The sequence below is a fragment of the Monomorium pharaonis genome, chromosome 8 (genome assembly GCF_013373865.1).
Source record: "Monomorium pharaonis isolate MP-MQ-018 chromosome 8, ASM1337386v2, whole genome shotgun sequence".
Classification (NCBI taxonomy): Eukaryota; Metazoa; Arthropoda; class Insecta; order Hymenoptera; family Formicidae; genus Monomorium; species Monomorium pharaonis.
Genome location: NC_050474.1, coordinates 15,850,542 through 15,872,290, shown reverse-complemented (window position 1 = coordinate 15,872,290; position 21,749 = coordinate 15,850,542). Strand labels below are relative to the sequence as shown.

Genomic DNA, 21,749 nt, shown 5'->3' with positions numbered 1-21,749 from the left:
CCATTTAAATATCCTGTAATTAATACAGAATTGACATTTTAATATTGGATTACATTAAGCCATTATGTAATTACAATTGATTTTAAGATTTCAAGTTTAAAATATTTAATTTCATTAATGTGAAATTGGGCAATAATTGACAATTTTATATTCAGCTTGTAATTGATATAAAATTGCTTCATTTTGTGGATATACTTAGACCAATAATTTACCAATATTCTCAATAGCGTTTATCAGTTCTGGAGGAATTTTGGAGATATTTTGCCATCTGGGTTAGTATCATAAAAGAATTAGTCTCTTGTATTACGAGACACAGTAGTGACTTGTGCCAAGTGAACGCGCAGCGCGAGCCCGACCGTGCTCTTTACGCGAGTACGCAACTTGCGAGCATTATCGGAGCAACTCGAGATTATCGGATCTCAGAAATGGCTAAACTGATCAAGTTCTGGGGGGGGGGGGGGGACGAAGAAAGTGGACAGCACAAAGAGCAGGGACGGGAAAGAGTGGAAAATAGACAATCATATATGAGATACTCAAGCTTTTACACAATTTTATATGCGTAATGTAAAAAACATGTACGATAGGTCTGACACTAATTATTTTAAGTGTAGTAATGTAGAAAAGAAAAAGAAGTCCTACATAATCATGAGATCAAGAGTTTATGGTAGTGACTCGTGCCAAGTTATGACTATTTATACAAATTTTTTATTGATTGTTCTCAGATTGTCATATTATAAATATATTAAACAATTAACTGAGCTACGTTACTCTGTAATTCAACTTTACACTGATCGATGAGATAGATGAGATGCTGTGTAATATAGAATTGTTTATCAGTTAAATGTTGCTATAACTGTCAAGTAATTTTATTATATAAATTTATTATAGATGTATTAAACATTTAATTGAGTTACGTTAATATTTGATTCAACTTCACACTGATGTCGATGATACACGAGATGCTGTGATGTAGAATTGTGCATCAGTTAAACGTTGCTGTAATTGTCAATCAATATTAACAACTATTAATTAGCCTTAATAAAACTTTAAATGTGTTTAATAATACTAATTTTTATTCTTTGCTTTACTAATAATGTATATAATTGTTGGTACCTTGATGATAAAAGATGGTCCTTATCTTTACAACATTATTAGTATTTAATCGATGCACAACTCTACATTCAGCTCAACATTACACCTTATTTTTTTAAATCATCAACATCAATGTAAAATTAATTAAACAGATAGTAACATAGCTCAAATTTTACAATGGTGTTGATGAGATAGATGTTATACTTTATAGAGTAGTAAATATAACATGTCTTAAGAAAAACTTTAGTCTATTTTAAATATAAGAATTAAACATTAGTTAGAATAAATCTAAAAATCAAACATCATATCTGAGATAAAATTAATATGACTTCTTATCATTTTGGGGATATTTCAAAAACATTGAACTTAATTATATATTTTGCTGCGTTAAAATGTTTTCTTTGTCTATTGTAAAAGTTTGTAAATATTATCCATACAGTAAAATATATTTGAGATGTAATAATAAGATATTTTTTTATTTCCAGTTTTAAATCAATTTTAAAGTATCTTATTATCAAGTACTCATAATATTTTGCAAGACATTATTTGATATAATGTATTGTTTATCCTTTTACTTCTACCAAATAATAAAAAAATATTTGATATTACGTATTGTCTACAAAAGGATATTTCTGAAACATTCGTTTCAAGTTTATTTTGAGATATTTTGAAACCAATAAGAGACAACATATTTTAATATAAATTTTTGCCTATTTTAAATATAAGAAATTAAGATTAGAATAAATATAAAAGCCAAATTTAAGGTGAAATTAATATAATTGTTTATCATCTTGGAGATATTTCAGGAAAATTCTTAAAATATTTGTTTTTTTTACAATACGTATATCGATTTATATTGTTTATAAATTACATATAAATTACACGTTTCCTATCGGTTTTAATCTTTTAGATTTCTCGACAAGATTTTGACCATATTTTTTGACTGTTTTTGTTTGTATTATTTTCGTTCACGTTTTAAATATTATGACACATTTCTATAGACAATATGCGTTGTTTTTATGGATATTCAATTGGCATCATTTTCTAAATTAATTATATTTTTGTTTGCTTTATTTTACTCGGGTTTAATTTCATAAATATTAGTAATTTGGCACGACTGAAGAGGACTATGTATAGTCAAAATGTTTCAAAATTTGTTTAACAATTTTAACACAGTTTGTTTTTAATAGCGTTTATAATAATATATTTTTGATTTAATAAATTATATTGTATTAGGAAAATTGGTATTGCCTCGATATATTGACCTGTTTATCTTATTAGCTATGATTATTTTTTAACACTGCAGTTTACCATACCTGCATTTGCCGTTTCTTTAATTGTTGATACATGGCTTCTGCTTCCAATAAACGAGCTCTTAACTCTTCTATTTCTTGAACATAGCCTTGTATCAAATTAGTCATTTGGTCATCACCTTTGATCGAAACTGCCACCCAATGACCCGCTGCTTTCTCTGCCAACAAGAGAGCATTTTTCGTAGTTAGTGCCTCAACTGTTTCCGAAAGTGCTTTTACTCTGGTGCGAAGACTTTGTAATTCACTGCTCAACATTTGATTTTCATGCCAGGCGTCGTTAATTCCGTCTTCACCTATGATTCTCTTGCCTAAGAAAAAAAAAACAAATATAACATTACATGTAATGTTAACGTAGTATTACAAGTTTCAAACATACCTTGCCTATATTCCATTAATTCCAATTGAAGTTGTTGAATTTCTCGTCGTAACGAGACGATTGTTCTCGAACTTTTGTCTTGGTTAATAGTAACTTTATTCTTTATATTTCTTGCTCGATTTGCATATTTCAATGTACTTAAAGTTTCCATAAAATCTCTGTCACTTGGTGATACGCACGCTATCATAACGGTTTGACTATTCCCTACAATAATTTTAATATTGCAAAACAACAGAATTGGGTAGTTTTTCAAAACTAACATAAGTTAAAGTTAATAACTTATAAATTTAGTTTAATTAAAAGATTTAATAAACATAAAATTGACTCAATTAGAAGTTGCGTTAAGATTAAACTAACTCAAATTAAACTAATCCTCCATAGAACAACTGAGATTTAAGAATCAGATAAGATTTTTCTATTTTGTCGATTCTGCTTCAAATTCGGACATGTATAAAAAAGTTATGCGAGTACATAAATTTAAAATGTTCATGATTGGTAGATCTCAATATGCACGAAAAATAAAAAACCGCTGTTTTCTTGTACATGCGTTGAACCAACTAACACTGAGTATGTAATTATATTGAAACAAACTTTATAAGTATGCAAAAATAGAGGTATTCCAAGCAAGTACTAAGTTAATCAAAATTAAACAAACTACATTCCAATTACTATAACGCTTTTATTTTTCATCTTTAGCATACAGTACAAAAGTAAAAAAAGACATAATTGTACGAGCGTATTCTTAAATATTAAAAGTATATCAACATTTGTTAAGATTTTTTAAAGCCCAAAAATCTTTCAAAAAGTACAACCATTTATCAGTGGCCCAATTAGTCTGATTAAGCAATGAAAAACAGATTGATCTGCGTAAGATTTAAAGTTAATTTTAAAAAATATTATTTATATGTAAATTAGAATATTGTAATCTTTAAGGGTAATACATTCTAGCGCCCGGAAAAATAGCCTAATTTTGATAATTTTTTATGAGATGGTGAATGGAATACAAAATCTGTTTAAAGATTTTTATTGTATATAAAAGTTTTTATTGTATTTAAGTGTATTCACGAATTAAAAAAAAATTTTTGTTACAAAATGGCGGCGCCAGAAATCACTAAAAGAAACTTCGTCTCGTTCCGCTGGAAAGATTTCTCCTCTGTGTTTTAATCTGGACCAAAGAACCAAAAATTTTTAAGTTCAACATAAGATTGGCACCGCCATTTTGTAACAAAAAAATTTTTTTAATTCGTAAATATACTTAAAAGTATATACAATAAAGACCTTTAAACAGATTTTATATTCCATTCACTATACTCTCATAAAAAATTGTTAAAATTAGGCTATTTTTCCTGAGTGCTAGAGTAGCATTATCCCTTAATTAGATTAGTCTAATTAATCTTCAAAACAATATTAATTTTAAATAAATTAGAATATTTATAACTTACACAAGAAGCATTAAGATTCGTTATGATCGTAATTATCCTATATACGTCAACTTAGATTGTATTACAATAATTTTATATAACATGGATCATCAAATAAATATTTTATTATTATTAATATTATAATTAATATTATAGTTATAAATTAAGTTTATATAAAATAACAAAAGAATATTTTCTTATTGGATTTTTTATAAGTACATTTTTAAATAACAAGGGAAATACAAGTATTCGACGCTAATTTAATTCTCCCTAAAATATGTTGTCAAACACATAAATCTAAGAGACATGTATTTTTTTATGTGCGAAAATTCATGTTTAAGGGGTAAAACACCCCTTTAAAAAAATTTTTTTTGAAGCAAATATCGTCGGAAGTATAAAAAATAAAATTTTTTTTAAATAAAAGTTGTACAGTTTTAAAAATACTTTTTGGAGCTGGGTAAATGTTTACTTTGATCCGCTCTACTTCGGTTTCGATGAAATTATATTAAATTGACGTGTTTTAGCATGAAACGAAAGAAACTGGAAGAAATAAGTCGGTCTCTTCCGTGAAGCGAGATATTAATCGTTAAAACTGACGACTTGGCAGGTACGATACATGTCATACCGACGAAATGTTGGGACTGAACATAGCTCCGTGGCTATATATGTGCGTGCTGACTGGATTAATTATTGCAAAGAGGTATATATTGTAATTTGGTAAAGCAGCGACTTTTACGTGAAACAAAGTATTTTCTGCTTTAACAAAAAAAATGGTAAAGCGAAAAATACCTTGTTTTGAGTGGAAGTCGCTGCTTTACCAAAACACAAATAATAAGCACGAGCATGCGCATATATGACCACGAGGCTATGTTCAGTCGCAACATTATGGCGGTATGACATGTATTGTAACCTGCCATCGTGAGCTTAATTAATATCTCGCTTCGCGGAGGAGACCGATGCTTATTTCTTCCAGATTCTTTCGTTTCATGTAAAAACGCGTCGATTGAGTATAATTTCATCGAAATCGGTGTAGAGCGGGTCAAAGTAAACATTTACTTAGAGCTGTAAAAAAAAATTTATTTTCTTGTTTAACAAAACACCCACACTCCAAATTTTTTTAATTAAAAAAAATTTTTTCGCCAAATTAAAAGGTTTTTCTTTCTAAATTCAACCATGTATATTAAAATTATATTACAAAATATCATTTTCGAGAATTAATTAAAAATGTTTCCGTATATATGTTATTCGTGCTCATGTGCGCAATCAATTATTGTCTAAACAAGAAGATATATAATAAAAATCAGTATAATTGATTCATCACAAATTATTAATAATAATAATAATTATAATGGTTTTTATCATTTCCATTCAAAACTAATAAAATTTTTTATTTTACTTATTTCTGTACACTAATTCTTTATAATATCTTATGAATATTTTCTTAAAACTATTTTCGTTTTTATGCTTTTACATTTTGTTTATTTACACAATAAGATTGTGATCATACATAATAATTTCTAAACATTTATTAATAAAATAATTTTTAAATATTCATACAATAAATTTATCATTTGTATCATTTACTCATTACACTCATTGCACTAACAATACTCAATGAAGAAATAGAAATGTTTTAAACATAATGACTTTTTACACCACAAACATTTTACTACAGCTTATTGTAACCTTACATTCCAATAATAAAACAATATATATCTGAAAGTCTTTTAGCAAAATTTTTCCAAATTCTACATCCGTAAACATGTAATGGTTGTATTTTCCCTATAGTACCTTTCGGTATAATTATAGTAGTAATATATTTATCTAGAAATGACTACGTTCATACGACACCCTTAAACAGGTTTAATAACTATCGATACTTCTAGAGTTGGCCAACCATTCTTCCGAGAAATGGCTGTAGTTAAGCAATTTTATAACTCCGATGTTGTTAAACTCGACGTGTAAACGTATTCAGTGTTAAATCTGAAATAATAATGAGACAATGTTCAGTCCATGAATCGATAAGAGGAACGCTATTAGAACCAATGTTTAGAAAATAAGTTCCTTCTAATCACATTTTAAAATAATTTGGAAGAAAATAAATGTATATAAATTAATTTAATAACTTTCTTTTGATTATTAGATTGCTAAATTAATTAGATTAAATTAATTAAATTAATTGGATTGTTAAATACAAAATTTTACAATAATAATTAATTATGTATCAAAGATTTATTTTATTATATAATTTTATTATTTGATTGTTAATGCAAATTTATATTTTTTTCAATTATCAATATTTAAAAATCTGGAATTTTATAAAAGGAAATTTATTTAATTACCTGACGTCATTTTATCAGATTTCGATGTTTTTACAATAACATTTGTTGACTTAAATAAAGTTTATTTTATGTATATATATACATTTTTATGTATATATAATATAAACTTTATTATTACATATACATATACTGGCGCGAAAAAAAAACGAAACAAAATTTTTGATCGATTTTTAGGCAATATTCAAAGTGATGCAACTTTGCGAAAAATCATCCAAATTACATGTACTTTTTTTTAAATTAAAGGGCAAAGACTCTACTTTGAGAATCCCTACGCGAAAGTTTGATTTGTTAAGTGCAAACCTTTTGTATCGCATAAAAACCAAACATGTGTTTTTTAATTGAAAAAAGTAAAAGTTTGTTATCATTTTGCACAAATTTTTCGTTAAAATCTTGCTAATATTAATTCAGATTCTGAAAGTTTATTCTTTTCTAAGCAATTTAAAAAAAAACATGTCGGTACGATGTTTTTTGTTTATTGCACACGAGTTGAAGTGTGTGTGTGTGTGTGTGTGTGTGTGTGCGTGCGTGCGTGCGTGCGTGCGTGCGTGCGTGTGTGTGTGTGTGTGTGTGTGTGTGTGTGTGTGTGTGTGTAAAAAGCATTCACTGCATCACATGGGTTTGCGACTTTCTACGCTAAACGAGATGCTCATAAAAATACATATAGACATTTGAAATTCGCGCATTTTTTGCATGGCTTGTGCTAGATAGCAACGCATTCATGCCGTGAATCGCTCACAAATAGCAGACAGATTAGAATACCTGCAAGGCGCATAGCGGGTTTAGATGGCGTTATTGTAATCATACCTAAGGCGTTATTGTAATCAAACCTAATCTAATCTAACCTAACCTAACCTAACCTAACCTAACCTAAGATTGGTCAATGCGCGAAACAACCAAGCGTTTTGGTCAAAGTCCGAAGTGATTTTTTTCAGTTTCTAGCTTTGACTAGCCATGTTAGTCACTCCTAGGATGAACTAAAAACATATCAGTCAAAGACTAAAATACAAAACTATTTCGGACTTTGACCAAAACGCTTGGTTATTCCGCGCATTGACCAGTCAATCCTAAGAACGCCCGCGCAACGGGGTTTGACCATAATATATACACACATATATATATATATATATATAACTTCTAAAAGTCACGTATCTCTCGTGTCAAGAACGTGATGAATTACATGTTTTCAATTAAAATGTGTATTCAATTTGTTAAATTGTTTTTAAACTACAATACAAAGCGCATATAAGCACGGATAATTTATATACGGAGACATTTATAATTAATTCTCGAGAATATTTCGTAACATAACTTTAATATACACGGTTGAATTTAGAAAAAAAAACTTTAATTTGGCGAAAAAAAATTTTATTAAAAAAATAGGGGTAGGGGTGTTTTGTTAAACAAAAGAATTAAACATTTTTTTCCTTTACAACTTTAAAGTACTTTTTAAACCATACAATTTTCATTAAAAAATTTTTTTTCTATCTTTTATATTTTCTCTGGTGAAAATGTAAAATCGGAGCGTAAAGTCGAATGTAAAGGGAGAATAAAAGCGTAAGTCGAATGTAAAGGGAGAGTATTAGAAGCGTTAACAAACCTTCTACGAAGCGTAAATTGAAACAATGAAATGTAAAAAAAAGCGTTAACACTTCTTTTACATTTCATTGTTTCAATTTACGCTTCGTAGAAGGTTTGTTAACGCTTTTATTATTCTCCCTTTATATTCGACTTACGCTCCGATTTTACATTTTCACCAGGGTTCGACAATATTCGTTCCAAAAGAAAAAAATTGTTTTTTCAAAGGGATGTTTCACTCTCTAAACATAAAATTCCGCACATAAAAAAATACGTGCTTCTTAGATTTGTGTTTGATAACATATTTCAAAAAGAATCAAATTGGCGTTGGACACTTGTGACACTTCCCTTGTAAGAAAAAAGTTAATAAATTAAAGTTTATGTATTTTAAAAATAATTAAAGTTAAAAAGTTAAAAATTATTTATTTTGTATTGAATTCTTAACTTATTAATTTTAAATTAATTGTTATCAAATTCTGTAAAATAATAATGTTACTTTTTGTACTTCGAAATACTTTGTATTTACATTACTATGGAAACGTTACCTCCAAGAGAATCTTGAAGCAATCTGGTTAACTTTGAGTCTCTGTACGGTATGTGTGAGGCTTTCTTCGTTTTATCACCGAGAGCGGAAATAACATTACCCAAAGCTAACTATAAAAAAAGATGCAATAAAAAAGGAGATTTATAATCAGACTTCCTTTTTTATTTTTTTTTCTCGAAAAATTATATTCCCTTACCAATCCACAATTAATAGAAATGCCTTCTTTTGCTCTGTCCCCAGTAGCGCCTGTTCTCTTTAGTCTCTCAGAACCGGCTAGATCGACAAAGTGAAACTTGGCAGTTAATGTTTCAAATTCATTCGCTAGTTCGACATCACTCGTATCAACGTCCGCGTCGGGATCTTCGACTTTGATGCATCTTTGCTGTTTTATATACAATGTAAATATCGCGTGCGATCTAGAAGATTGCGTATTCATTTGCGTAGATCCTGTCGTGCGCGATAAAGCGCCCAATCGAAGATACTCCAATGCCTGTTCGGGGCTGGTTACGACGCGCGGTTCCACGCCAGCTAGATGTATATTACCTATCGTATCTTCGTGAATACGCGCACCACCTCTCGGTCCTCCTGGCTCTAATAAATCTTTCAAATCTTCATTATATAATTCTAAAAATTGTGCTGTAACCTATAAACAAAAAATGTATCATTACAGAGAGAATCGAGATAACGCGCAAATTTTATAAAAATCTTGCAGTTACACTGCAGTATTATTGCAACCTTACGTATTACAATGTTATATTTCCGAAACATTGTTAAAATATAGATATGCAAATTTTAATGTAAATAATGTTACAAAACAACATAAATATAAATATATATATATATATATATATATATATATATAAAAATTGGGAAAATTTTCATATTTAAAAATTGCACGCACGCACGCACGCACACACACAGAGATGATTATTTCCTTATTTTTTATATTCTTTAGGCGTCAAAATATGTTGCCGTTGCATGACTTTCATTGCGAGGAGGTAACTGAGAATTAGAGAGTTCTTTTGTTTTTTGGTTTTTTGTCTTTTTTTACACCTTGTTTCGGAAAATTTCATGACTTATAAAGGAACGCTTATAAATTCTATAATAAGTTGAAATCAAATAAAAATTCTCTTTAAAAAATTAAAAATACAAAAAAAATAAAATTTGAAAAAGTACTTCCCCAAATAAAAAAATAACTAAAAATAAACAAACAAAAAAACTCTCATTTACATTTACCTCCTCGCGGTGAGAGTCAGGCAACGGCAACGTATTTTGACGCCTAAAAAATGTAAAAATAAGAAGATAATCATCTGTGTGTGTGTGTGTGTGTGTGTGTGTGTGTGTGTGTGTGTGCGCGCGCGTGCGTGTGTGTTTGATACATAGGTGTATGCGCAGATGTGAGCATGATGAAATACCAGATATGAACACTTGCTTGTGGCTTTTCTCCATTTTTTGACAATAAATCATGCTTTTCTCGCATTTCTTGAAAGAAACCGCCATAATTTGTATTATGATTATGTATTATTATAACCTCAACTCACATAAAATCACAAGCTTATGTATTTTTAAAGTATTTTAAAAAGATATTAAAAGAAAAAAGCGAAAAAATCAAAAATATTTCGGTTTTTCCATCTTTTGACCGCCATGTTAAATCCGCCATGTTGAATTTTTAAAAAATCGCAATAGGATTTAAAAGAGCATCTATTCCATGATTTATCCCTATTACAATGATCCTGCAAAACATTTTCGCATCCAAAATATGGAATTTTTACCAAAAAATGTAAAAAAATGTTGCTCTTTTTGGGGTCATAACTTGTTTTACTTGCTTTGTACGTCAATTCTGACGCCAGCATTCGAAAGAGGAAGTTTCAGACTATCGAAAGTGTTATGCTGAGTATTTTTTCTACAACGTCTATATAAAAAGTTTGAGCGTTAAACGTGGAGAAAAAATAGTGGATATTTGGTCCTAAATCCGTTAACACGTGCCTCCAGCCCTATACTTTCTTTCATTTGATTAACATGGGATTTTTGTCGACTTTTGTTCACAATTACGTAGCACAAGTAATAAACACAAGAAAAATATACTTCTTGTACTATTTTTTTGAGAAATCTATCTGCTTTTTTATCAAAAATTTATTTTTTTTAATTCAAAATGGCGGACTTAATATGGCGGCTAAAAGAATCGAAATTCGTCAAATTGGCAAAAAATTGTATCAAGATCCGTTGTATATAAGTTTTTCGGATCGCTGAGTTTAAATTTGGTATTGATATACAATTCAAAATGGCAAACTTATTATGGCGACTAAAAAAATTAAAATTCTTTAAATTTGCTCATTTTTTGTTTTATATAAGATTTAGATTCCAAAATATTGTGTTTACAATAGCAGAACGTGTATGGGACCAAAACAATCAAATTTATGAAAAATTGATAAACATTTGTCAACTAAAATAAATTTTTGGATACATTATATTGAAATTTACTGTTAAAAATATGAAATTCAAGCTCATTTATAGTTTTATAATCTCTTGTTACCTGCAAAACATGTGAATATTCCCAATTATCAAGATTATGTATAATAAAATATAATGAAGTATATTAAAATTATCTCTTTATTGATTCCGTTTTATTATTAATCTTCATAGCCTCTAAAACATAAAAATATCAACATCAGACGTAAAATTCCACTTCTTTTATAGTTATTTCTTTGCTAGCATTAGAGAAATATTTTCTATACAAAGCAACAACTTACATAATATTTTTAATACCAAATTTGAACTCAGCGACTTGAAAAACCTAAAATAATGGGTTTTGATATAATCTTTTGTCAATTTGACAAATTCCAATTTTTCTAGCCGTCATATTATGTCCGCCATTTTAAATTTTAAAAAAATAAAAATTTGGTAAAAAAATAGATAGATTTCTCAAGAAAACTGTACAAGAATCATATTTTTATTGTGTTTATTACTTGTGCTACATAATTGTGAACGGAAATCGACAAAAACGTTATGTTAATCAAATGGGAAAAAGTAAAGAACTGGAGGCACGTGTTAATCGGTCGGTAATCCCATTTTCCATGGTAAAAAGTTAGGAAAGCCATTAAGAAACACCATATATTACCAATTACTTGTTAAATTAAAAATTATAATAATATTATAAAATGTTATTAAATATCTATGTTATTGTAATATTTCTAAAAGCAAATTTTATCGTTGTTGCATATTACAATAACAATTTGTAATGTTGTGATATTGCAAATCATTTTACAATGTTTATGCAATGTTTCTGTGCTATGTAAGTAACTAGAATTGATCTTACAAGTACAAACCTTAAATTCTGGGGGCATCTGTACGCGCTCTCTCGCACGTTCCTGTTTATCCGCTATTCCGTTGAAGAGATGTTTAATAGCTCTAGGTATAATCCCAACGATAGTTTCGTCGACTTCAACGTCGAAACCAGTGCCCATAGTATAAGTTTTGCCCGAGCCGGTCTGTCCATAGGCGAGGACCGTCGCATTATAGCCATCCAACGCACCTTCTACAAGACGCCTTACACACGTCTCGTAAATCGTGTTTTGATCTACCTGAGTATCGAAAACGTAATCGTACGTAAAGGCCTTATCGGGCCCAAGAAAAACTTGTGGTGCCTCTTGAGATACCTGAGTACAAATCCTGCACATATCAATCACTTCACGAGCTATTTGAGGCCTTATTCTGCAACAGAACAATCAATAATAATAATAAAATCTTGAATCATTTTCACTTTTTTTATTTACGGTGCCAATCATTTAAATTTAATTCTTTTTTGTTTGATCATTCTATGACTAATAAATACCTATTAAAATTCATGTCTTACTAAAGGTGAAATATTTTTCAGATAGGCTTTTTAAGTGCAATTATTTAGATAGAAATAAAGTGGAAAAATGAAAATCAGAAGGCCCATTTTTATATAACACTGTATTGCTTCTAGCTTTACTTCTTCGCAGACCCTTATATAAGATCTCTAAAGAATAAATGCCTGTGCCAATCATCAGTTTGGAAGTAGTATCGAAGATTCAAAGTTGAAAATTCAAAGCAAAGATTCAAAGATTCAAAACAACGATTCAAATTTTCAATATATAAAACTAAGTTCGTTTTGTTTGATTTCGAGGGTTGATGAAACCTTTTTAAAGATCTTGTGCACCAAAATTTGCATGACCGTTAGACAATCTGCTGATACTATACACATATGTGTGTATAATTACCTGAAAAATTGTCAATTCGACTCAATGTCTAAATGCTATATGAAATGAGTAAATAAGTAAATGATAGCTGATGGAATGTGCGAATATCTAATGATATGCTGTTTTGACAGCATCTAAAGCTTTTTTTTTAATCATAACAAACAATAAAAACTGGATCCTATACAATAAAATCAATTGCGAGAGATCGAGAATCAGCACCTGTACAAAATTGGAATTTCACCTAAAAATTTTTCTGAGCATCTTGTAGGATCTAGTAGCATCTGATAAATTTTTGAGATATATTATGAGTTCCACCACCTGAACGAGTAGCGCAGCAATACCAGTATCGCTGGTGTGATGTCTTTCATAATAACGCCAGACTTCACGCCATGATATTCATCCGTAGAAAGCAGCTAAACTTTAAATAAAACATTCTTCTTTATACTTCGTATTCTCTCAACTTTGTCCTACGCGAATGCTAACTTTTTTTAAAAAATTTTTTTCAAAACAAGGTCAGACATTTGGAAGCTCACAAAATTCATCTCAATCAATTCTTTACCTCTATTAAGTTAAACCCCTTATCAGCTATAAAAAATTTGTCACCTATAAAAAAATTTAGTGCTAATTAGGTGCTAATTTAGTGCTCTATTCAAAAATTTAGTGTTTGTACAGTTTGGCAGAAAATTCGATTTGGTGGCTTAATGTTAAGTTAGCCCCACCACCCATGTCAAAAAATCAATACATGCAACGCGAAAAAAATTGAATGTACTAGAATTAAGTGCTAATTAGATACTCTCAAAAAATACAGAAAACATTTCAATAAAGTAGACAGATTGTCCGAAATTAACTAACAAATATACGTAATTATCATGTTAAAGTGCAATATGGCTAAACCAAACAAGCACCTAATTCGCCATTACATATCTCAAAATAACACTAAATAAAAAACATTTTCATACCAATAGCAACCGAGCACCTAATTTTTTAATAACAGTTTACTCTTGCTAGCTCGTCGCGCTACCGACATTTAAGTTAAAGCGGTGGCTAAACCTAATTCGACGTTAACATATCTTGAAATAACACTACATAAAAAACATTTTCATACCAATGACAACCGAGCACCTAATTTTATATGAACAGTTTACTCTTGTTAGATCGATGTTTAAATTGATGGTGGTGGCTAAACCAAACGAGCACCTAATTCGCCGCTTGCATATCTTAAAATAATATTAAACAAGAAACATTTTCGTATCAGTAACAACCGAGCACCTAACCAAAATATTATGTACACACACACACACACACACACACGCGCGCGCGCGCGCGCACGCACGCACGCACACACGCACACACACGTACGCACGGGAGCAGTGTACTTGCACACGGTTCAAATGGACACGATATCTTGCGCACGGTTCAAATGATCACGGTGCATTTGCACACTGTGTATTTTGACACAAAATAAATTTTATTAAAAATATACACCAGTTATATGCACACGTAAAATTTGATCACCGATATTTGCATACGAAAAAATGCCCACCGTTCACTTGGACACGTAAAAGTTGCACACCATTCATTTGCACACCGCTCACTTGCCCACCATTCATTTGCACACCAAAAAATGCGCACCGATCATTTGCACACGGAAAGATGCGCACTGATTATTTGCACATGGAAAGATGCACACTGATCATTTGCACACGAAAAGATGCGCACTAATCATTTGCACACCGTTCAATTGCACACCGTTCAATCAAACGCATATTAAATATTCATACATTGTGGCTGCGTTTGCAATGTGTACATGGGTTAGCGACTCGGACGGAATTGGTGCGAGAGGAGGGGGGGGCGAAGGCCCCCCTTGCACACCCCCGTGTGTGTGTGTGTGTAAAGCATTCACTGCACCACATAGGTTTGCGACTTAAGTGGTGTGCAATTGAACGGTGTGCAACTGAGCGGTGTGCAAATAAACGGTGTCCAAAAGCACCGTGTCCAAATGAATGGTGTGCAAATGATCGGTGTGCATCTTTCCGTGTGCAAATGATCAGTGCGCATCTTTCCGTGTGCAAATAATCGGTGCGCATCTTTCCGTGTGCAAATAATCAGTGCGCATCTTTCCGTGTGCAAATGATCGGTGCGCATTTCTTGGTGTGCAAATGAGTGATGGGCAAATGAATGGTGTGCAAGTAAGCGGTGTGCAAATGAATGGTGTGCAACTTTTACGTGTCCAAGTAAACGGTGGGCATTTTTTCGTGTGCAAATATCCGGTGGTCAAATTTAACGTGTGTAGATAACTGGTGTACATTTTTAATAAAATTTCTTTTGTGTCCAAATGCACAGTGTGCAAATGCACCGTGGTCATTTGAACTATGCGCAAGATATCGTGTCCAAAAGCACCGTGTCAATTTGAACCGTGTCCAAGTGAGTGCCACCCCGTACGCACGCTCGCACCCACATTTAGATACACGCACAAAAAAAAGAGAACTGGCAAATTATTCGGTTTAGCGGTGCCAAGTTTTTGTAGTAAAATATTTATTTATAATATTTGTAATTTATTTGTATTAAAATCCTTATTTGCCAGGTCAATATTATGTCTTTTATTTTTTGCTAATATGCTTCCTGACAATTGTTTTTTACAGGTACGCAGTAACTTCATATCAACGCACAGCAGCTAATAATTTAATACAAAAAGCTAATATTCATAGTTTGATCTTGTATTTAAGATTTTTCTTAAATTTATAATTAAATAAACTTTGTAGTTAATAAAATTGTATCTAAAGACAAACTTAAGACAATCGTAAAGTCACATCAGACTAGAGATTGAGAATGAGATTAAATTGAAATTTGACCATTCAAAGCAAAGTTAAAGAATATTGGTTTTGTTCCTAATTGGTGACATTTCAATTTAATCCCAATATCAATCTCTAGTCTGATACAACCTTAATGAAAAATTAAACTATAAATGCCAAACAAAGAATAAACATCTATTCTTATAGACTGGCGCATATTTCTTCATATCATTATTTTTGTAGAGAAAAAACTGAATACACTCATTTTGTAGTGTTTATTTTTAATTGCCGCAAAATATTTACATATCATTATTTTTGTAGAAAAATTAATTTGTGTGTAAATATAATGATCTTTATTTAAAATAATTGTCACTTTAATAATCAAAGTTATAACATTTCAGGGATGTATATTACTTAGGTTAAATTTGATCAAAAGTTTTATCTTGAATTTGTGATTTTTTTGTTATAAAAAATTATCACTTAGGTTGAATTTATCAAAAGTATTCTTGGATTTTGTGATTTTTTTTCTTAAAGGAAAACCACACTTTTTTACCTTTTTTAAAAAGATAATTTGGTTTGGATATCATGCATTTTGTAGTATTTATAGATTATATATCACTTAGGTTGAATTTGATATGATCAAAAGTATTATCTTGAACTTTGTAATTTTTTTATTTAAAGAAAAACCACATAGTTGGCGTGCTTTTTTACCTTTTTTAAAAAGATAATTTTGTTTTTACGTTGGTTTTGATAAATAAGTAGATGAGGTATGATGTGTAGAATTGTGCATTGGTTAAATATTGATAATGTTGTACGGATAAGGACCATCTTTTGTCAGCAAGATACTAGCAATTATATATGTCACTAGTAAACCAAAGAGTAAAAATTAGTGTTATTAAAACCATTTATTCAAAGTTTTATTTAAGCTAATTAATAGTTAATATTGATTGTCAATTACAGCAACATTTAACTTATTCACAGTTCTATATCACACAACATCTCATCTATCTTACCGACACCAGTGTAAAATCTGAGCTTGTTACTCACTGATTAATTAATTTTACATTGATGTTGATGATAAGCTGTTTGATGATTAAATAGATGAAGTGTGACGTAAAGTTGTGCATCTGTTAAATATTAATGACGTTATAAGGATAAGAACCATTCTTTATCATCAAAATACAGGCAATTATATACTTTTAAAACGAAAAATAAAAATTAATATAAAAAATACTTTTTAAAAGTTTTATTAAAGCAATTAAAAGTTGTTAATATTAATTGAAAATTACAGCAATATTTAACTAATGCACACAACATCTTATCTCATCGACACGAGTATAAAATTGAATCAGAGAATAACATAGCTCAGTTAAATGTCTAGTACATTAGAATAACAATAAAATAATAATATGAAAACATTTAACATAAAAATTTTATATATTTCACATATTTTCAATAGAAACTTGTATTATAACCTCACACTGCACGTCACTTACAAGGGAACGGACAGAATTGTCCCTCACCGATTTTAATGAGCTTTGGATATGTTGTAAAACATAAAAAAAATATTAAACCTATATTTTTTTTAGCCGCGTATCTCGACGACTTTAGGGTTGAAACCACCCCTCGTCAATGACGCACTTTTCGTTTTTGGCGAATATCTTTAAAAATATAAGGTTTATGAAAAATTCTTTTATACAAAAATTTTATGGCGTTTTATCAAGAGACACGGTAGTGTCTCGCGCAAAGTGAACGCGCAGCGCAAGACCACCGTACATTTATACGAGTACGCGAGCACCCGAGATTATCAGATCTCAATAACGATTTAACCGATCGAGTTTTAATTATGTTCAATCAGAAGCTTGGGTTTGATTTATACAAAAAAGTTTTTATTTTTTTCTACGTGCTCTACGAGCAAAAATATAGCAACGCAAAGTCCAAAATGTAAATTTTTCATTTAGGTACATCGTCGCTTTTTGTCGAGTACACGAATTCAACACGAGAGAGCTCTTGTAAGATTTACCTGTGACAGTTTCCTCCTATAAAATATATACTGCTTATTGATAATGATAAATCGCTGTCATTCGTAGTATAATTGCTTTGCAAAAGTAAAAAAATACATAAATATCAAGTATTATAAATTGTACAATTAATAATAATCCCTTTTTAGAAGTCATGTAGACCCGAGAAATACGCGTTTTGTCATCTCTTGTCCGTATGATTAATCCGCGTTCAGTCCGCGACAAGTTTCACGACAATGATGTGACAGTTCATGGTTAATTAATGACGCGTGTGAGGTTAATAGCGAGTCAGTTTTGTGTTTCAGTACGTATATTAGACCAAACAAAATTACCTTTTTAAAAAAAGGTAAAAAAAGGTGCCAAGTGTGTGTGATTATCTTATTGTCTTCTCTACAAAAAGAATGATATGAAGTAAACGCGCCAATTATGCGTCAACCTTGAAACGGAAAAAAGATAGATCAAGTATATAAATGCGTGATTTCAAAAATAAATTTAAGATCAATAAAATTAGCCAAGTATATAAAAAAAAAACATTAATAATTAACTAATTGAAATCAATCAACGGGATTATAATAAAGCAAAAACTTTGCGTGCCCGGCTCGAATTTTTTCTATACTTTCAAGACTATATTATTGATATCAATAAATATATACACAAGAATGCGATTAATGTGGCTTGAGTATTGTTCCGCGTATTTTATTTTATTTTAATTTATTCGCGGAACAAATAATTAACGTGATTATTCAGTTGATCGAATTTAACGATTTTATTTTCTCAAGCGTGACCGATGTAACCGCGCGCATGAGACGATGTGATTGTTGAGGGCGCGCGTATCGGACGGTCGATGAGGGCAGTCAATATCGACTCGAGACATATCGATTCTACGCGAGGGTCGACGATTTATCCGAGATTCGGAAGCGCCACCACAGGGGATAAATAGAAGGTCAAGGGCCCGCTACTCTTCACTTCTTCCGTGTACGCGACAACGAGTATATCTTTATCCGCGAGTGAATCTGTGCAATCGAGAATATTCGGTCAAGAGCGCGAATTACCTCACAGGGGTTTAGAGTCATTAACACGTGTATTTCAATTTCAATAATTAAGTGAGCAAGGTGTTCATATACGGGGCTTCGGCCCATTTAAGGGAATATTTCCCGACTTGTCTTCACTCGAAAACGGAAGACCACATGCGATTCATATACGAATAAATTCATATACGATTTATACGATTCGGGGCCCCGATAATTATAGTGGTACCACGACAATACGATATATACGATCTTCATGATCTATACGATTATACGACAATACGATATATGCGATCTTCATGATCTATACGATTATACGACAATACGATATATACGATCTTCATGATCTACCCGATTATACGTCTCGCTAATTAATGCGTTAATAAGATTTCCATATTTGTGTCTGACCTGGGGTTTTTATGCCGCAAGGCTTTTCCCCACGTGCCAATAAATCTTCTAAGATATTGGCTCAAAACACGCATTTTAATTTAACATTTCCCTTCCTATCCGAAACCACGAGATCTCTCCATAAGAAGCGGTTTCGACCCTACAGGTATTGTTTTACTATCTATCAGTTTTTGCTTATCTGTTATTCGTAACATTTCCATTTTTTAAATAATTTTTTATTAGATTTTCCTAAAATAAAATTTTCCTAAGTCTTTTTTTCAAATATACTTGGCTAATTGTATTAATCTCGTATTATTTTTAAATGCGTTTATGTACTTGACATATCTTTTTTATCTTTGTAAAATTTTTAATAGGTTATTATATTTTCATTATTTTATTTATACAAATAAGTTCCATATTGTATAACATTGATGGGTCACTGCGTTTCAAAGAGCCAGGCACGCCAAGTTTTTGCTTTACTATAATCCCGTTGATTGCGTTTAATTGTTTAATTACACAGACACACAAAAAAAAGTGGTTGGTCCGGCGGACTAGACTAGTCAATCCTTATGTATTTCGACCCGCTGAATCCGAATCCAAGGTAAGAATTGCAAAGTTAGCTCGCATTTTCTAACCTCAAAACAATTTTTTTTTTAATGTTAGTCCGGCAAACCAGACTAGTCAATTTTTATGTATTTTGACCCGCTGAATCCGAATCCAAGGTCAGAATTGCAAAGTTAGCTCCCATTTTTTAACCTCAAAAAAATTTTTTTTTAATGTTGGTTTGGCGGACCAGAATAGTCTATCTTTATGTATTTTGACCCGCTGAATCCAAATTCAATGTCAGAATTGCTGCATTGGCTCATTTCTTCCTAATCTAAAAAAACAAATAAAATAGACTATTCTGGTCCGCCGGACCAACATAAAAAAAAATTATTTTTTTTAAGGTTAGGAAAAAATGAGCCAATTCGGAAATTCTGATCTTGGATTTGGATTCAGCGGGTCAAAATACATAAAGATTGACTAGTCTGGTTCGCCGGACTAACATTAAAAAAAAAATTTTTTTGAGGTTAAAAAATGCGAGCTAACTTTGCAATTCTTACCTTGGATTCGGATTCAGCGGGTCGAAATACATAAGAATTGACTAGTCTAGTCCGCCGGACCAACCACTTTTTTTTGTGTGTCTGTGTAATTAAACAATTAAACGCAACCAACGGGATTATAGTAAAGCAAAAACTTGGCGTGTCCGGGTCATCAAAACGCAATAAACCATCAATGTTATACAATAAAAATATGGAAATTATTTGTACAAATAAAATAATGAAAAAACGATAGCCCCATCAAAAATTTTACAAAGATAAAAAAATATGTTAAGTACATAAATGCATTCAAAAATGGGAGATCAATACAATTAACCAAGTATATTTAAAAATAAAAAACTTAGAAAAATCTAATACAATCGATCAAAAAATTATTTCAAAAATTGAAATGTTATCAATAATAACAGATAGTAAAATAAAAACTGATAGATAGTAAAACAAAACCCAAGCCACATTAATCGCATTCTTGAATATATACTTATTGATATCAATAACATAGAGTGTCTTGGAAATATAGAAAAAATGCGACCCCCAAACACGCCAAGTTTTTGCTTCACTATAATCTTGTTAGTTGATTTTAATCATTCAATTATTTGTTCATCAAGCCCAAAAATAAAAATTTTATTAATATATTATGTAATATACCACCTAATATTTCTCCTTATTTTTTCCTTTTCTCTCTCCCCCCCGCCCCTTCCCATTCTTCCTCTTCTATTCTATCAATTCTCTTTTTCTGTTTCTTCTTTTTCTTTCTTTTGTCATGTCTAGTCAAATTTATCTTTAAAATATTCTTCATTTTCACTACAAAGGGACTACATACATCTAAAAATTAAAAAAAAATGCATTTTTCGTTTTTTGCGTATTCATAAAGTATAAGATCTTGAGAATATCTCCTGCAAGTTTCAAATGATTCCTTGAAAATAATTCCTTAAAAATGATTCCTTGAAAATTGTCGGAGATATAGTGAAAAAGGTCCAAGCGCATTCGACGACGCTGGGGCGCGATGGGCGCTTTCTAATCCTTCGCAGCAGGTAGCTTACGCAAAAATATTACGCCGGCAAGCTAGAATCGAAGCCTTTGATGCCGTTACATCTGCGGAGGATCCTGTATGGCCCTGGAGTGGATGACTCTATGTAAGTTTGAAAAAAAAATTATCTACGTTTTAATCAAATGTCAAACTTTAAACGCGTTTTTCTCGAAACCATGTTTTCAAAACGCGTGCCAAAAATATCTCGAAAACGGCTGGACCGAGTTACTTGAAATTTGGAGGGCTTAATCTACACAAAAAAGGCAGTGGTGGTGGTTTTTTTAGAGCCCTTACTTTTTTTAAGTTAAAAAAACAACTGATTTTTATTCTAAAAAATCGCTTTTTTTTTAAACGGTCGCCATTTTACCAAAATCAATAATTTAAAAATCGGCCACGATAAAGACTAGATAATATCATTCAGTTTAAGAAAATTCTAGACTGGTCTGTTTCAGATAAGTCCTGTACGAGCTGCAATTAACACCGCGGAGCACCTTTTTTCAACAAGGTCTTG

General features: G+C 30.9%; 1 protein-coding gene across 7 annotated transcripts in view; it reads right to left on the bottom strand.

Annotated features, from left to right (window-relative positions):
- The window catches only part of LOC105836993 (kinesin-like protein KIF21A), a 242,645-nt gene that overhangs the window by 195,679 nt on the left and 25,217 nt on the right, over positions 1 to 21,749 (bottom strand). For all 7 annotated transcript variants that reach the window (XM_036291117.1, XM_036291118.1, XM_036291119.1 and 4 more), the window contains exons 2-6: positions 11,990 to 12,374; positions 8,860 to 9,306; positions 8,665 to 8,773; positions 2,782 to 2,985; positions 2,409 to 2,713 (exon numbers count right to left, since the gene is read on the bottom strand). In XM_036291117.1, coding sequence (XP_036147010.1) covers positions 2,409 to 2,713; positions 2,782 to 2,985; positions 8,665 to 8,773; positions 8,860 to 9,306; positions 11,990 to 12,374 — 1,450 coding nt within the window. The remainder of the gene's footprint in view (positions 1 to 2,408; positions 2,714 to 2,781; positions 2,986 to 8,664; positions 8,774 to 8,859; positions 9,307 to 11,989; positions 12,375 to 21,749) is intronic.